The sequence below is a fragment of the Dunckerocampus dactyliophorus genome, chromosome 6 (genome assembly GCF_027744805.1).
Source record: "Dunckerocampus dactyliophorus isolate RoL2022-P2 chromosome 6, RoL_Ddac_1.1, whole genome shotgun sequence".
NCBI classification, from domain to species: Eukaryota; Metazoa; Chordata; class Actinopteri; order Syngnathiformes; family Syngnathidae; genus Dunckerocampus; species Dunckerocampus dactyliophorus.
This window is the reverse complement of record NC_072824.1, coordinates 17,456,328-17,475,319: the sequence shown is the minus strand read 5'-3', so window position 1 is coordinate 17,475,319 and position 18,992 is coordinate 17,456,328. Positions and strand designations below refer to the sequence as shown.

The window sequence follows — 18,992 nt, the reverse complement described above, 5'->3', positions numbered from 1 at the left end:
AATGCTTTAGTTTTGTAATGTAAGAAATATTTTTGGTAAAATAGGCCCTCAAAGTCGCAAGAACTTGAGAATTTGAATCTCAGTTATGCATGAAGTTCTCAGACTTCAACCCAGCAAGTCAGAGGTTAACTCCATACATACGTTTTGCTTTTTCCTAGCATTTTTGCAGTTTTTAGACACACTAATTCAAACACAGCAGTCTCTCGGGGATTATGTCACATGCAGCAGAGTTCTCTAAAGCAAGTCGATTGTATGGGTCAAAAAAGCAGGACATTTTCATCACTTTCTTTACAAAAAAAAGAGGATGTCCAAGACAAGACATTAAAAACAGTCCGTGTCCTGGGTAAACAGTACGTTGGTTACCCTAGTTTAATGATCATTTGACACACTTAAAACAAATGTAACACAGCAAAATAAGGTATAAAATGTTTATTTCTTTAACCAAGCATTGTTTAAAAAGAAACTCACAAAAACAAGCAAAGACATGTTAAAATAAAACAAATATTAACTTGCCAACATATAGTGGCAGTGAAACATCGCTTCTTTCCTTTTTCCCCTAACAAAATACAGGAAACAGAGTCGTCGCACGTCAACTTTACTGGAAACTTCAGATTCATCTGGACTGTTCAACTGCAACAAAGAGGTAGAAAAAATAGAATGAGTAACACCGCAATCAATCAGTTTAACTGTGTGTTCCTAGTATAAGCCCTAGATTATTCCAATGGGAAGGGCGAACTACGTGTCACAAGATGAGACAATACACGAGATTGGGTCGGCGAGAACGACGAGACAAAATTTTAACATTAACTTTGAAGAAAGGTTTTAAAGAAAGTACAATGAAAAACTATGACTGGACAAACTAACTTTTTTTTATTTAACAGAGTCACAAAACAATGCAGGTGTTTGGAAACTTCCACAACCAACTGAGAACCAATGCCTTTTAATAAGTAATCTTTCACTTTCACTTGTAGGATTGCCGTTTGTGACATGTATTTTCTCACAGCCGATGCGTACTGTCTGTCAAACATTAGGAGCATTTCTGGAAATGCTGGCTTTTCAGCTATAGCAAAAACATTTCTTTTGCAACGTCACAAACTACACTTCCTGTGAACTCGCACCATTTTGAGCTGTTCTGTTTGTATTTACTTTTCCGATCAAATGTCTCGTTAGTGTTGCCTGTCAGAATGAAGGCTCTACTTCTTGATGTGTAGTTTTTGTCCTGATGGGAAAACTGCGTGGGGTGGATATGCGTTGCAAACATCTTTTTCCCTCGGAATATCTACTACGTAACGTTGCATTTCACCTCACGAGGCTACACTCTTCTCGGATATGTGCGCTTGCAGTCCTGGATCCCCTCACAAAGACAAAGTGACTCTATGACTGACAGAGGACTCGCTCCTTTCATGTACTAGTATATGGAACGCCATAGGTCAGGGGTCAGTAGTTTTTTAAATGGTTGGGAGCCTCAAAACATTCCACTGCTTATAAACTTGTAAAAATTATAATCTTTTTAAAATGTTACCTGTTACAACCACAAAATTCAACAAACACAAGTGCCCCTACATGTGTATGCCTACTCTGAAATAATCCATCCATCCATTTTCTATACCGCTTCTCCTCTTTAGGGTCGCGGGGGCATGCTGGAGCCTATATAAACACTTAATTCTGTAAATCTTACTGAGTGGTTCCCATATTTGTGTAACATTTAAACAAAATGTAGCCAACTTTAAGATAAAAACGTCCAACAGAGTTCCCATATCTGCACATCAGTGTTGTTCGCTCAATGCAGTTTATGCCTGCGCTGAATTGTCAGCATTAACTTTACTATTAGTCCTGTCTTTGCAAAGAGATGCATGCTTTAATTTTCTGAATAAATTCCTGTTTATTTTTTAATTCGGAGTATAGATGCTCTGATATTTTTATGAACAATTCTTTCATGTATTGTCCATCTGTGAATGGCTTCCCATGTCATGTGCAGCCCTGTGTTGCCAACTTGGCGATTTTCTCACTAATTCTGGTGACTTTCCAAACCCTCTTGGTGACTTATTTCTCAAAAACAACTAGCAACAAATGTAAAGACCTTTCCTGACATCATCGTGAGATTTTTCCGGTACAGTCAAACCTGTTTTAGCGGCCACCTTTGTAGAAGGGCCACCTGCCTATAGCAGACACTGAAAAATCCCCCGCAGCAAATTTACATGTTATAGACTCTGTGTATAGCAGTCACCTGTCCAACGCGGCCAGCGGCCACCCATTTTGTCTCCCTTGGTCAATATCTGACTGCATATAGCGGCCAAATTACCAACTCAAGTAGAAGCTTCATGCACAAAAAAGTTTTGTTTTTCAATCAATGAAGCCGTCGTGTGTAGAGTTTAATTACTGAGTCCTAGCTCAGTCACAATCATTCACAAGATCCACACAAACTGTCAGTTGTTCCACATAAAAAAGCAGTCTTCTTTTGAGCTTGCTATTTCCTGGTCAAACATGTAACTTTAAGAGCATTTGCACCAAAACATTACCGCAAATTAGGCTGGGAACAGGACATGCTCCCAGCGACGCTACAATTAAAAAAAAAACATACGCTAGCATGCATGCGGCAGCGGGAGCAAAACTGAGTTCGGTTGTACTTAATTGAAGTATTTTAGAATGTACTCACGTTATTTTTCATCAATCCTCATCCACAAATCCATCAAAGTCCTCATCTTCTGTATTCGACACAAACAAAGCAGTCTTCTTTTCCGTTCACTACTAGTCTGTTAACTTGTCAGTGTTATTCAGCTCCGAAGTAAAGAAGGAAACTTCTCCTGTTGCTTCTGCCAACTTTTACTGAACGCAGCCACCAGACAGCAGCTCAGAACACACACACACATCTCTCAGCATCGTCTCTCCTTCCTGCTTGCCCACAAGGCAAAGGTTAAACAAGCCCCACTACATAGCTGTCCAGCCAATGCCTGTAAGAAATGACACCTTTTATTTCCTGGTGTGCACTGGTCAATACTGTAATGCCGCTTGTTGTGGGGAAGGAGAGACTCACGTCGCCGATGCACTTCAATCGCTTTATTAACAGCGGAGAACACTGCAGGACTTTACATCCACGCCAACAAAAACACACTTCCCAACTCTCTAGAAACTCACAGCTAGCACTGAGCCTAGCTCTCCTGCTCGGGACGCCCACCGTCACTTCCCGTCACTTCCTGATAAACTAAAGCTGTAAAAAGTAAAATATTAAAAACAAGCGTAAGACATTACTAGCACAGCTTTGTTCTGTGGGTCGTGGATATATTCTATCAGTTATTATTAAGCCTCTAGCTTCCTTTTAGTAAGTAAAAACCTTGGCTATGATTGCACTACGTTGTCATGTAGACCTACAAAGTACACTTGGAAGAATAAGAGGTGAATAAATGTATTGCAACTGATGTGAAACTGATGAGGGGTATGATTAAATAAGCTTTGCTTCTTCCTACTCCTTTTTGGACATGCAAAATTGTGAATTGTACTATGTGATGTGCTACTGTTTGACTCATATGCATGTTCAGGATGAATTAAAACCATGACCCATGAACCATGATAATAACAAGCCTAGTAGTGCTGTACAACTTTTATCCGCAGTCCGCAGTGCCCTCTACTGGTCAACATTATTATTTTTTTTTCCCCTTTTTTTTCCTCTACTGGTCAACATTCAAACTGGATGCCAACCTGTCTATAGAGGCCACCTGTCTATAGCGGCCACTTTTGCAGACTCCCTCTAGTGGCCACTATAAACAAGTTTGACTGTATTTGGAGACGTGAAAGTGAAAGCACATATTGTTCTGAGCGGTCAGTGTACAGCCAGCTGCAGTGGCACACAATCTGCCTCTCCTGGAGTCACCACCTCTGTGTTTAGCGTGTCACAGGCTCCGAGCACATAGCTACAGCGCGCTTCTCGTTTAAAACATATTGCTGTGCTCCCATTAATTAGCGCAGTAACTTGCTTCAGACTCAAAACTCTCTCACCTTTTTTTCCTCTCCTGCGCAGTGAGACTCACTGCATACACTAGCCCCTCTCCCTTGGTCATCCAATCAGCAGTCAGAACGCAGTCTAGATGCATTCACGGACTTGTGGTGGATATTTCACATTCATTTTCAAAATGCACATTCACCCCCCCCAAAAAAAAACTCTCAGCGAAGGGAGCCGCAACAATGAGGCTGCATGCGGCATCCACTTTGCGTGGTTTGGAGCTGGTTGTCAGAGCTTTGGTTTTCCATTGTCTTTTTTTTTTTTTTGGTTCAACTCTGGCTCCAAAAGCTTGCTGGGCGGAGTGAGAGAACCATTTGCATAATGAGGTGGGCGCAGTTGCTTTTTTTAAAAAAAAAAAAAAAAGAAAAAGATGGCTGCTGCATGTTTTGTTCAACCTTTTTGTTTGACCTAAGCAGGAGTGGCAGTGGTCGGAGGAGAGTAATCCCTTATTTTGGGCAGCTCCACAAAGTTTTGGGCCACAGACACCGCCGTGCCAGCTTGCTGGTGGGTTAAATACCACAATGCTGTACTTCCACAAACTCCACCGAAACCCTGGAGGCTATCACAAAAGAAGACACAGGCACAAGTCAGACCTGCTTGGACTCCCGTAAGTTGTAGTTGTTTAATTTAATGTTCACAGCATAGTTTTGGGTGTAAATACTAGGCTGCTGTTAACGTTTGCATGCTAGCCTGCAACGTGCAATCTTTATGTTAAAATGTTTTGTATTTTGCACCTTAATGTTTACATTTTTGCACCATTATAATTATATTTTACCTGTAAATAATGTTTAGTGTCAAGGACTAAAGTGAGTTGTGTGTTTTGATTTAAAAAATTGTCAACAATTTCCGGTTATATCCTGATTGGAGGCGTAACCGACAGGGCTCCCCAGGACAATGGAAAATGAAACTGGTGTCGAGTCAGTTCGCAGGCAATACGGTTCCACCCCGGCCGTGAACTTAATCCAGCACCAACACCAAAGTTCGCTACGGTGGAAAAGGGGTAAGAGTGAACCCTTTTTCTGCCTATTTGGAGGCGAGAGACGAGGACAACAGACACGCATGCACATGGCAATATATGGAGGCCAGCAAAATGAGAAAGTTCATTTATAGCGTGATTCATTTATTTATTATCGCCAGACTTTCATTTATTGTGTGATTAATTTATTTTTTATTGACCCAAGCCTAGTGCCCGTGAGACCGTTTTTTTTTTCTGAACGAGAAATCTTGTCACGTTTTAATCTCGCTGGATCTTGTGACACCCCTAGTATCAATTGTCTTTATTGGTGGTACAATCATTTAAGAATAATTCATGAGAACTTACTGTAAGTGGAGATGTCAATCTCCTCTGGCAGCTCTGGCACATTGACTTCGAAACGGTCTTGGACCTCATTCAGAGTCTTTGCGTCAGTCTCGTCTGACACGAAGCTGATTGCCAAGCCTTTGGTGCCGAACCTGCCAGCACGAGCCACCTGAGGTTCAGGGAGGAAATGTATGAAGACAGAATGTAAGTGGGCAAATCAATTAGTAATACAGTTGTAAGCATACACAGACCTACCAACCTTGAAGACATTTTATGAGTATCTGACTTAAGTAAATCAAAGGATGTAGGGGGACGTGTCTTATACGGACAGGGAATAATGTACCGTACTACAAGTCGACCAATCAATGCCTTAACTGTTTGCATCAGCACAGCTCGAGTTTTTTATTTTTTAAGGTGCACGTCTCGCCATGTGCAGCGAATCAACTCCAACCTGCAACTGGCGAAACGCAACAAAATATGTATCGGGAGAGCAGCAAAGTGTACAAGCGGATTCAAGGATCAAAATGCATGCAGTGTACGGAAAACACGAAATGCGTAAATGCTGGCACATCTGCATATCAAGCATACAATCGTTTAGGATTAAAGCTCTACTGACTCTGTGGAGATACGAGTCAGAATCCTCAGGCATGTCGTAGTTGAAGACAATGTTGACCCTCTCAATGTCCATGCCTCGACCAAACAGGTTGGTTGCGACGAGGATCCGCCGCTGGAAGTCTTTAAACTGCTGATAGCGGGATAACCTGCAACATTGACGTCAAAGAAATTAGCGGGCAGGTTGCATTTTAGTATTTGTATTGAGTTGATGAATGTTTCCTATGAATTTGTACTGTCCTAATAACATAGCATTGAAGTCATAAGCTCTACATAAGCGGTGTGAATGTAACAAGTCAAAAACTAAGCAAAGGAATAATAACTTGGCATGTCCTACCTTTGGTCCTGTCCCATGCCTCCGTGGATGGCAATAGCTGGAAAGTTTTGCTCCACCAGCAGCTGGGACAGCGCTATACAGCGATGCACTGACTTCACAAATATCACCACCTAAAGGAACCAAAGCAAACCACTAAGATAAGAATCATTTTACTAGAAAAAAACATCCATAAATACATTTAATGATTCCCCTACCTGGTTGAACTCAAGCACATCCAGGAGGTCAAAGAGCTTTCGGTTCTTTTCGCTGTCCTTCAACTTGCAGTAGTACTGCTGTAGACCGTGGAGGGTCAGCTTGGTCTCGTCATCTACAAACACCTCCATAGGCTACATGCCAAGAAAGGACATCAACAATAGTTTCTTGCATCGCACATGCACAGTAGATAAACCCACATGATAAGTATTGAGTTGACAGCAGAACAGTGTGTGTGTTCTCTTGGGCAGTGTTAGAGCCAGGAGTACTGATGACCCCAGAGCTCAGCAACATCTACCCAAGAGGGTCACTTTGGCCCTCTGATATGGTCACTTATGGCACTGACAGCCACAAGTGGGCAAAGCAAAAGGGGCTCATACACCCAATTTATCTAACTTTGTGAACAATCCTGGCGAAAAACCTTAAAAAAAATGAACAGGTGCATTTTGTGAGTTTCTGTGGTAAAATCCACGTTAATATTGCCTTGCTTTTTTTAAAGCTTGTTTTGCACTGAACAGGAAATCACTATGTGCATGTTTTAATGCTGTGCAACTAGACAGTACAGTAGTTATGTTGCTGAGAGAAAAAAAAATCAACAGTGTTAGTTACAACTGCTGTACAGACAGCTTACATCTTGCATGAACTTGCGGCACACTGGGCGGATCTCCTTGCTTAGCGTGGCACTGAACATCATGACCTGCTTCTCATGGGGGGTCAACCTGAAGATTTCCTGGACATCACGTCTCATGTCTGTGGCAATAGAGAAGATATTATTGGATTTTCATTCCTTTATATACCACTCATTAAATTCAGACTTGGTACCACTTCCTGCTACTCACCAAGCTCCTCTAGCATCTTGTCGCACTCATCAAGCACAAAGTGCTTGATATTCTTCACGCTAAGGTTCTTGTTGCGGATGAGAGCCAAGGTGCGCCCGGGTGTGCCAACGACAATGTGAGGGCATCTCTGCTTCAGGGCTTCCTCGTCCTTCTTAATGGCAAAGCCGCCGAAGAACACAGACACCTTGATGCTGGACATGTACTTTGAGAAGCGCTCGTACTCTTTGCTGATCTGGAAGGCCAACTCTCGAGTGTGGCACATTACTAGGACAGACACCTGGCACGAGGGTAAATGCCATGTTAGCCTCACTATATGGAATTATACTTTCTTTAGCATTTAAAGTTAAACTCACCTGACCGTCCACCGGTTCAATCTGCTGCAGGGTGGCCAGTACAAATACGGCAGTCTTTCCCATACCAGACTTGGCTTGACACAGGATGTCCATGCCGAGGATGGCTTGAGGAATACATTCATGTTGGACTGGAAATACAACAAATGGTTGATAAGTCTTGACTGCACAACAATACAAACACTATGTTCAGCTAGAAAAAACATAATGCATTTTAATTAGTTAACAATATCTTTGTAAAATAACAAACATATTATCTTGCTAGACTTAACAAGGTATCACTAAATATCAGTGTTGCATCGGGTTACAGTCGTCCCTCATTTATCGTGGTTCCAGAACCAATTGCAATAGGTGGATTTCCGCAAAGTAGGATTCAATATTAATAAATGAAATATTTTCATAGTTAGAGCATAGAAAACCTGTTTGAACTTTTCCAAAAATTGTTTAACATGATTACAGTCCTATAGACATTAAATAACACCCCTACAGTCACCTTTATACTCACTACCTAATATAGTAGACGTGATAAGCAATAACAAGACATAATAACCCAGTTTTAGCATTGGGAAAGTTCCTTGTTGTAGTATCTCGAACATAATGTGCGTCAATTGCATGGCATTCAAGACAAAAAAAATCCATATAGCCTATCGTCCATCCTCACTTGATTGGTATACTGCAATGATTTCAAACCAGGGGTACGTGTACCACTAGGGGTACGCAGAAACATTTAATTTCCAAGATGATAAGTAAATACTCTCAGTCATTGCATATAAGCAAGACAATAAAATGAAGCGTGTGCGCTACAACTAGTTTCACCAGGAAGACAATATCCTGTGGCACAGCTGTGGCAAGATCATAACAGTTGTATTATGAGCATATTAGTTATATTAGTTGTATTATTAGTGAGGATGGACAAAGTAAGAAGCCAAAAATGTACCCCTGCCACACAGAATGGTAGGATAACTTTTTTCCACTATGTCATGTCAGACTCTTCATCCATGGCTGACTTAATGCAGGTAATGTCTCATCAATGTCACATTACAGACACCTAGTAGTGACTAGACTACTATATGTGACTTGTCTTTCATTTTTTTTTACTAATAATAGGCCATAGTCAACCACGAAACATAATTTATTAATTAATGTTTGAGAAACCGTGATGTCGTGTGGGCCGACTGCATACAGACTACAGAGACATTTTTTTACACAGCTTGTTCAAGATGAGATTTTGTTAAAAAAAAAAAAAAACTAACTATAAATGCATGGTCACAGACAATACAATACATACCACCAGACATCCTCAAATTGCATACCAATAACCGATTGTCAGAATATGAAGAAAGAAGTGCCATTTCTGGTACATTTTGGGAAACGGTGACATGTTTTGCTCACAAAAATTCACCAGGCATCCATGGTGGGATACAATTTATCAACCAAATGCTGTCACTTTACCTTCAGATGGATGCTCAAAACCACAGTCGATGATAGCGCGGAGAAGCTCTGGTTTGAGGAGAAAATCTCTGAAGCCGGAGCTGTGGATGGACACGTACGACCCCTTCACCGCCTTCTTGTTGGCCGGGGTTGAACTCTCGAGGGCTCCTTGGGGCTCATCGTCCTCCTCATAGTCCAAGAGTTCGTTGTCAACGTCAGCTTCAGACATCTATGAGAAAACAATGCGCATTTACTGCTGCTCTGTCCAAACTCATCTGTTGTGGACGTTGAAAATGATTCTTGCGTGTTTCTATATTATTCAAAGCCTACCAGACAATGCTGCAATGTTTGTGATGGTTTACATTACATTCACACATAGCTTTTAAGTAGCAATGTTACAAAACCCATATTTTAGCGATGAAAAAAAAATCCCACAGTGAGCGTGTGCGCTCTGTAGGAGAGTCCGTGCGGACGTCCTTAAAAATGCTTTTTTGTTCACATGATATCGGGTCTATTTTCATCCGTATGCATGTTTGCTAGGTAGATTACTTATTCATGTTCAATTTTGTATCAGATTTATATTGAGTGTTGGACCACATCAAGTCAATTGGTGCTTGGGAAAATGATGTACAACTTAAAGCCTTTAAAATTCATGGACCGGAGCTATGAAAGAAGATAAAAGGCATATGGAACATGAATTTACTTTAATATCTACCTGCAGACGAAATTTCATTAAAATTTAATTGACCGTTTTCTGGGTTTTTTGCCCGGAAACACTACATTACGCGATTGTGGTTAGTGTGGTGCGAAAACGAATACACAGCGTGCTGCTGCACAGCAGTGTGAGGCATATTCATGAAAAATATGACACTTGACTTCCTTCCCTGGATTTTTTTATTATGAAAAACATGTAAATGGATACTAAGTTGCCTTTTAAAACAGATTTTCACAGCCCAAGTTATATATTTTGTAGTGCGGTTGTCCGTGGGTCGAGCTCAGTCAGCTTTTGTCTTGACTCAATGTTTAAGCAATGGGGACCAAAGGCACTATTTTCCGGTATAAAATCCGCTCTAATTTCTTTAATATTTGGGGTAGAGAAGTGAATGAGGTATCAAATTAAAGTTCAAGCCATGCTTCATCAGACAGAATTAATCACAGACTTGATTTTTACAAATTTCAACATTTTGTAACATTGCTTTTTTAAGGGGATCCGCATCCTACTACGAGGAGGTCGCATCGATTTCAAGCATATTAATAAATAAGTTCAAATGGATTTGTATTTATAATAAGTTTTCATTTAAAACCATATAAACATGTACCCGGACTCAATGTGCAAAACAGCGTGCGACTACACACTGCGTGCAATGGACCCAATCACCCTTCGTTCATCCCAACAAGTTAGCAAGCTAGCAGTTTAAACGCAGCACACGACTTAGTCAACCGAGCAGTCAGCTACAAACTCATTGCTAATACTGCGCAGAACGTTTGGTTTTCTATCTACTACATATCAATGGATTGTTTATACTGCTGTCACAATTGGATTATTACACTTGAATCCACTGAGTCGACAAACTCAAACGAGCGTTAACGCGGTTAGCTTGTTAGCAACCGACAATGGGCCTACTTTTCGATACAAAATGTCCCCAATACCAAACAGTTAATATAAACAAACTGTTTACGTGTATATGTATGATGTGACTCTTGCATGAAAATAGATGAGCAATGTATATTACCTTTTAAAAGCTTGATTCGTTTTCTGTCGCACCGACGTTAATATAATGACTATGCAAGCTAGCAAGCATCCGCCGCACAGTGAGTACTGTGAGCACTCCGGGTGGCGGGTAGATCCAAATACCGATATTCAAGATACCGATGGTACTATATGATCGATACTAGAGTGTTGAGCTCGATATTTTCCAGTTCGCCTCTGTTTATTTTCTCATTTTTTTTGCTATATTCATATTATTTAATTATTGATACTATTATATTAGATTTGTATATATTGTTTACATGCTGTGGTCTATTTTATATGTACCTGTCATGTATGCTTGGTGAAAAAATGTTTGGCTATTGTTTGTTTTATTCTGATTATAATTATGATCAATACATGAATGGCATAATCACAAAACCATTCAATGACGTTGATTATTCTCAAATAAAAATATCGATTTCAGTATGGCATCTCTGTGGCGTTTGCATGTTCTCCCCGTGAGTGCGTGGGTTTTCTCGCGGTACGCCGGTATCCTCCCACATTCCATGTTAAATTGGAGACTCTACGTAAGGATAGGCTCCAGCATACCAAAATTTACAGTACTGTACTGTATTTCCGAGCGAGCACAGCATTCATAGCCATCGAAAACTGCCCAGTCACGTTTTACGTTTCACGGATTATAACAATGTAACACATCCGAGAATCAGGTTAATAACCGGAATACAAAACATGTATATATTTATATACAGTATATATTATGCGCCATCGCGAGCACACTCGCCCTAACAACATGCCACATATAAATCTAGGACTCTATCATTTTTTTACAGTTTCCAAATTTACGAGTATTCTTGAAAGTATCATCCTTTCCCTTCAGCTGTTGTTCCAAGCGGGTCTCCAATGCTATGATTGCTCAGGACTGATATGATATGATGAATGTGCCCATTATTTGTCGTGATTATTTTTGCTGCGGTTCTTATTATTTTTATTAGCTTTTTACTTCATGTGTTTAAACCAAATATTTGCCAGAGAATGTGTAGTATCTAATATGTCCACTTGGTGACAACATCGGGTCATTTAAATGGAAGGCGTAGGCCTGACAGGTCAAGCTTTAGAAGATACTTAAAAATAGACAATGCAGTTACTTACACAGTACATACAACATCAATAGAACGTTATTTGAGTCGAAATATAATTGTATCGTCATACGACACTGGAATGGATCGCAGAGGATTTAAAACATCTTTAACTGATTCATAGATGTGTATGACATTGGTGCAATTTATGATCTCCATGTGCATGTTACATGGGCTTTTCATCTACTGTCATCGGATCATGCTTATACTAACCAAGTGAAGCACAGGCTATTTATAAACATTGTTATTGGATATCTTGTGTTGGTTCTTTTTTTAAGTGAACTTTGGTTTGCAAATATTGTACAGTATTTGCAATATAATGCTGTTATTGTATTATATTATATTATATTATATTATATTATATATGTTTATACTATATATGTTTATATTATATATGTTATATTAATTTGCTATCTATCTATCTATCTATCTATCTATCTATCTATCTATCTATCTATCTATCTATCTATCTATCTATCTATCTATCTATCTATCTATCTATCTATCTATCCAATGTACAACACCTGCAAGCCCCGCCTTTCGTCATAATGAATATCGACGGTGATTGGCTGTCATGGTCATTCTTCCCAAGGAGCCCTCCTGGGAGCCTATATTTTCAACAGACGATAGGCCGATGGCGTGTCAGTCAAATCTCATTCTGAACGCTGATTGGCTCACCCCTCTTCGAGCCTGCAGAACCACGAGCCATTCTGAATGATTTCCTTGTCATTGATTCTACCGCTTACGCTGTTTTCCCATTGAATCGGCCGCTACATGGCGGTTTTCTTGCCTATTTTGTTGAATTATAAGTAAAAACGGAAATACATTAGTTTCCTCCTTAATTCGGCAGCTGTTGGAGCTGGCAGGGTGAGGAGGGATGGCACTGCGGTGGACACTGTCGGTGTGTGTGTCCTCGGTGGTATATTAAGGTTTTAATTAGCCGATAAGATGGCTATGGTTCACATTTAAGACTGTTGTCGTGGGACTGTGACTGTACCGCCCCGATATGGAAAAGCACCCCTGGTAAGCATGTGTTGCATTTTATTTGTATTTATTTAGCTAGGCGACACTGATGTCGCCAGACCACCTTGATGGTTGATGGCAATACCGTGCTTATAAACTGCACAGGCCCACATAGCAACAACACCGATGCATGTCCATTTTTTAATGTTCGAGCCTTTTAATTATGTGTGTTTTCCATGTATTTACGTGTTATATTCTGTCGCACAGCCTCTGAAATGAGACGCTGCCATTTATTAGCATAGACCGTTTATGCATAATAGCTGGAGACTCTTGTCGCGTGCCATGTCCATGTTGTGTTGTCCTCATTCCACGCTGTTGTTACACAACCACGCTGCTGTGGAAAGCCGGTATATTCGCTCCCTGCAAGAGATGACATTCACCATCACAGATGTTAATTCCTCCTCTGCTGTCAGTCGACTGCAGAGCATGCATGCAGGCAGGCCTGTTGTTCAGACAGCCTTACTTGATAGGAAGCCAGCTCTGATATGAAAGAGGAGCTGCCATTTTCATATTGTGCTGAATAAGAGAACCCTGTCATGTAAAATTGTGTTCTCAGGGTCACTTGTCTTTAGTAGTAACTGTTTGGTAGGAGGACAGGGTGGTCTTATTGTTTGTGCAGTCTGACAGTTCATGCTTTATTGGCAAACATCATCAGTTGTTGTTTAATTAAGCAGGTTCAGTATGCTCAGAGTGCATTCACACATGTAGTTCGGTACTCTGGTCTGGACCAAAAATGTAAAAAAAAAAAAAAAACCCCGAAAAATTGGTGGTCACTTTTAAGTTAGTGTTCACACTTGTATTTCTGTCAACGTACGAAATAGTGGACACAGTTAATGATATGCACACCTCGATGGACAGTGTCTGTGACATGTACATTATCAAACAATATCATGCACTCAAAACAACTTCCAGGTCACATACATTTTAATTTTTTGCCAGCTGAGATGTAAGGAGTAGGACATAAATTGTGTTGTGTTGAACATGTTTATGTTTTCTGGTCTTACAGTGAACTCTTATTTTTTTGATGATTTTCACTCAGCTTTCTGCTGGGTGTTGCTATACATCAACTGGTTACGGTCACATTTGGTGACGTCGTGTTTTGGTCCATTGGTGCGTTGGTGTTTGCATTTGCCTCACTCAGGACTAGAGTTCAATGGTAGGCAGGCTCAGACCCATATCTCAGGCATGTCTCGGTCCGCCTATTTGTCTGGTCTTTAGGTCCTGGACTGCATTCACACTTGGCCAAATGAATCGTATTAGCTGGGCAAACTGACTCTAACATTTTAACTGGACCACAAATGACAAGTGTGAACGCACCCTGAGAGATGAATCTCGCTCAGCCTGCCAGCAGACTCTAGTCTAGCGTGAGGCAAGTGTGAACGGTGACCCTACCAAACACGGACAAAACACCAGACATGATGTCACCAAATGCAACCATAACCAGGCGAAAGCTGAGTGAAAAATCATCAAAAAAGTAAGAGGTAATGTAAGCCCAGAAGCAAATACAGTTGTTAAACATACTTGGATCTTTTCAACAAAGTTCTTGTGTTCAATTCATCTATTATTGTTACTTTTGAAATATTGTTCTGTGTTCTGAACGTCTAATTCCATGGAAGTGTTGTATTGAGCCGAATGATATTGCACAAAGGAGTTGTGCCGTCTTCATGGATGTAGCCCAACTTCCCATAGCTGAGGTCATGTTGTTGTGCTTCAGAATCAGAATCGGGTTTATTGCCAGGTACAGTTCACACGAGGAATTTGTTCGGGTGAGTTGGTGCAACAATAAAAAAAAAAAAAAGAAATAAAAAGTATAATGTACAAATACAAATAAATATAAAAAAGTCTAGCAGTGCAAAACAGCACCAGAAGAACTCAATTATGTATACGTTGAAGTCAGTGAAATCCATTGTCATTGTGTTTCCTCACGCCCGTGACCCGAGTGAGGATTAGCGGCATAGAAAATGAATGGATGAATAAATTAATGAATCAGAATCAGCTTTATTGGCCAAGTATGCTTACACAACCAAGGAATTTGACTCTTGTTCAATAAATAATAATAATAATAATAATCATAACAATAAATGTTTTCTCACGGCTACTCATGACAATGTATGTAGGCGCTCACCCAAGTGTTGATCATAATCTGTTGAATACAATCTTGCCTTGAAAGTCCCCAGTGATTACATTATGAGTATGTACTTTGCTATGTCAGTGATACAATGAATTGACTTTCAGCCTTATCTGTGAAATCCTCCTCTCAACAAGCAAAGGCATGTCACACAAGTCTCAGCACCAAGGTTAACAAATAGCTCATTCTCACATTCTGGTGATCTTATTTTTTTTTGTTTGTTTTTGTTTTAAGTACTTGAAGTCCTCTTGATCTGATACTGTGGACACAGCGCCAAATGGATACACTAAAGGCATGCTACGCCTGTGACTCACCCTTTGCTTGCCTATTTATTCAAATACGTTCCTCTGTACTACTGTTGTCTCATAAAATACAACTGTGTGAGAGTGATAAGTCATTGGGATAAATAATTGGAATTGCGTGTGTGTGTGTGAAAATGACTGAATTTCAATGAGTTTTAAACCTGTGAGTACATACTGTTTTAGGATATATATTAGGGATGCTCTGATCGATTAACCACCGACCAGTATCGGCCGATTTCTGTAAAAAACATTAGATCGCCGTATGCCGATAAACGCCTTTCAAAACCGATTAGTGTGCGGCGGGAAATCCTACATGTCTGCTGTGTCACATAGGGTTGCTAACAAAATGATGCGTCTCGTATTGAGCTTGCCACAGACAACGTTAATCGATGTCAGCGCGTTTGATCACTCCCTTAGCAAACCTATTGCAGTTCAACTAATCTTGCATCTTTTTTTGCGTGCTTTGCCTAGTTGTCACTGGCTGTACTTTGCATTGGCGGCACCTAGCTAGGAGCTAGAGTTATCCACCTAGCTTCTGGTCTTCGGACTCCAAATGTGACTTTTTACTACAGTGACTTTTTGTTTTTAAAGCCAACAAGTGATGTGGTTAGTTCGGACCTCCTTTTTGTCTCTTGGAGAAGCCATGAGTGGATATCACGTTTCTTGGGGTAGGTAGCTACCTGTTAAGATCCTGTGATAACAGCACTATTTTAAAGCTGGACACACCATGGGTTTATGTTAAACAACTTAGACACACAACTAGTGTTTTGAAGACAAACATAATTATTATAATGGCAACAAGAGACCAAGGTTGTTAAGTGACACTTTAAAAAAGTAAGTTAGTACATACCCCATGAACGTGCCAGTCATCGTAGCTTGGACAAAAATGAGCTCCGAACGAACCGCATGGCTTTTTTTTTTTTTTTTAAAGACAAAAAACATTCGGAGTCAGCAGACCAGAGGATAGGTGGACAACTACTGCTAGAGAGACAGTGGAGCCAGACAAAATGTGTAAACAAAGATGGTAGAAAAGTTGAATTGCAATTCCATTCAAACGTGAGCGATCACACACGCTGACATCGATAGGTTTAGACAAGCTGACGTCAATTGACTCCACATTTCACAGACTATTTTTCATTGTCATAGTAATACGGGACGCATACCTTTATCTTGTCGCATATCTGTGAGTAGATGAAAAAATCACTCGCAAAGTCTCATATTTTAGTTGCAAAATGCGACCATTTAGTCGCAGTCTGGAGCCCTGCTACACCATAGTGTACAGGTCATCAGCGTTCCATGTTACGGCATTTCGTGGTTACAAATGTGCTCCCATAAATTAAGTAAAAATGTAATTTGGTCCGTCAAGACGAGACTCCCACGAAAAATAGTCGGAGGGAGAATACCCTATGTGCAGCTCACGCGCACCTACACTACTCTCAACAAGCGGCTGTCGCAACCATCATTAAGGATAAAAATGGTAACCTCTCCCTGGACGTTGTAAGAATGACAAGGAGGCTGTCGACAAGCTGTTGTCAATTGACTCCACATTTTACGGACAATTTTTCCTTCTCTCGATTAGGCCTGTCACGATAACAAATTTTGCTGGATGATAATTGTCCGACGAATTATTGTCGATAATCTATTATTGACAAAATATTTGGAAACCATTTTTAAATTAATTATATTAGATTTCTCAAGTATATTTAACATTGTAATTGGAATGTCAAGAGCTTTTACATAAACAAAAATAATGAATTAAACAAAAAAAGACCAAAAAAATTCAATGGAAAAAAAAACATTCTAGCAAAAATTGCACTTAAATAAAAATCACAATCATAACCAAAAACAATAAAAAAAATAGACGCTGTCTCTGTTAAAAACAAAAAAAAACACGCCAACAACAACAACACACACAGTTATGTAGTATATGGGTGCAATGATTCCTCAAATAATTAGAGTACCTCGATTAAAAAAAAACAGAGATGCAGAGTGTCAATTTATCGAAGCCAGCAAAATTATCGACTTTGTTCATTTTTATCATTCGATCAATCGATTCATTGATTATCGTGGCAGGCCTACTCTCGATAAGAAACAAAGTGAATGTCTGTGTGGTCACACACAAGTGCCAACAGGGCAGAAAGGTGATTCTGATGCTTGTTTATCAAAATAAAGTGAAGTGAAACATTTTTATGACATTTAAAACTGTTTTCAAACTAACTGTGGTCAGTGTGTGCATAAATAATAATCTATATATGTATCTATTTAGCATGTATATACATTCATACAATATATTAACATTATTTTCAAGTTTAAAAAAAAATCCCGTAATTTTTAAGGTGTGGCGGCTATTATTTTGTCGTGGTGCTGCACCACGATCAGTTACTGTAGCGGAAACCTTGTGTTTATACCTAAACGTTGTTCTGTGTCAAAAGCACCCCTGTGAAAAGAAGTCATTAAAACAACAATGCAAGACTTTTGCATATTCCTGTGTAACATAAGGCAGCACAGTAGTACTGACTGCCAACTTTGGCCATCCCTTGAGTGGCTTTTTCTTTTATACCTACATTCATGAACGATGCAAACCACAATCAAAATGCAGCCACCTCACGTTCCCCAGAGTGGTCCATCAGGGCTGGGTGGCGTCGTGGTCCTTAACCAGGCCAAACCAGGGTTGCACTCCTTTGCTGCCCCAGAGAGCAATGTGATGTCCTGCCTGCTGCAGCTCTTCTCTCTACATTGTTGTTATTTTACTCTATGTTATTGTTCTTGTAGGCTGCAGATTTGTAACTGGATCTGACGAGCCCAGTACGTTCCACACTGACTCAATTGTGCTCTGTTTTATTTTGGGGACATGCTGCTGCTTTTTGGATTCTTACCAATACAGTATGTAAACCATGTCCGAATAATTAGGCAGAAATATACTGTAGATGTGGCCATTGTCAATGCTTTGCGAGAACTTCGTTTGATGGGTTCAAACGAAGTTCTCGCAAATTAATGTAAATAATATATTAATGTAAATAATAGCTTCATTTCCATGCTTTTCACATGTTTCGGTACCAATTTAATTAGTTTATTCTGGCACCACTACAGGTTCAAAGGGTCAACTGGCACAGGAAAACATTGCAATGCATTTAGTGTATATTATAAAAAAAGTATTTAAAAAAAGTACAGTATAAGTAAAGAAAAGGGCCATTTGTTGATCATAATCCAGGTTTAGTGTTTAAAGTAGTTTGAGTAGAGGATTTACTCATCAGGAGTATGATTTACAACGCAGACAAAATAGTGTGCTTTAGACGAGGCATGTTAAGTTTTGAGTGTGCACTCTGAAGATTCTGTTACATTTGCCAGTAGGGTATCAGTATTAAGAAAAAATGTAACTCTGCTGTAAGACCCATACCCCAGGTAACCACCAGGTGTGTCATCCACATAAGCAAACAACCTCTGCATCTCGAATGCAGTGCCTCCTTACTTGATACTAATTACTTTGACTATGATTGATACCACCATGTGTCGCTTTAGACGTCATTACAACAACACACATACATTCTGCACAGCAGAAATGACATTTGTAAAGCTGCTGTTTGCAGTGGAGTTTAGACAGAAAGTGTTTCTGTATGCAAAAGCCGCTAAAACT

The 18,992-nt window shown here is 39.9% G+C and overlaps 2 protein-coding genes across 4 annotated transcripts in view; one reads left to right on the top strand and one right to left on the bottom strand.

Annotated features, from left to right (window-relative positions):
* Positions 1-414: 414 nt before the first annotated feature.
* On the bottom strand, positions 415-10,931 carry LOC129182585 (ATP-dependent RNA helicase DDX39A-like). Its single transcript, XM_054778922.1, has 10 exons — positions 10,792-10,931; positions 9,080-9,287; positions 7,631-7,758; positions 7,278-7,554; positions 7,070-7,188; positions 6,441-6,572; positions 6,247-6,356; positions 5,914-6,058; positions 5,319-5,466; positions 415-630 (listed from the first exon to the last, which is right to left on the bottom strand). Exons 2-10 carry the CDS (start codon positions 9,285-9,287, stop codon positions 614-616), a joined length of 1,284 nt encoding a protein of 427 aa, XP_054634897.1. The 5' UTR covers positions 10,792-10,931; the 3' UTR covers positions 415-613.
* A 1,688-nt stretch (positions 10,932-12,619) lies between these two features.
* Positions 12,620-18,992, top strand: part of evi5l (ecotropic viral integration site 5 like) — a 33,237-nt gene continuing 26,864 nt past the window's right edge. For all 3 annotated transcript variants that reach the window (XM_054778391.1, XM_054778390.1, XM_054778392.1), the window contains exon 1: positions 12,620-12,928. The gene's annotated coding sequence lies outside the window, so the exon portion shown is untranslated. The remainder of the gene's footprint in view (positions 12,929-18,992) is intronic.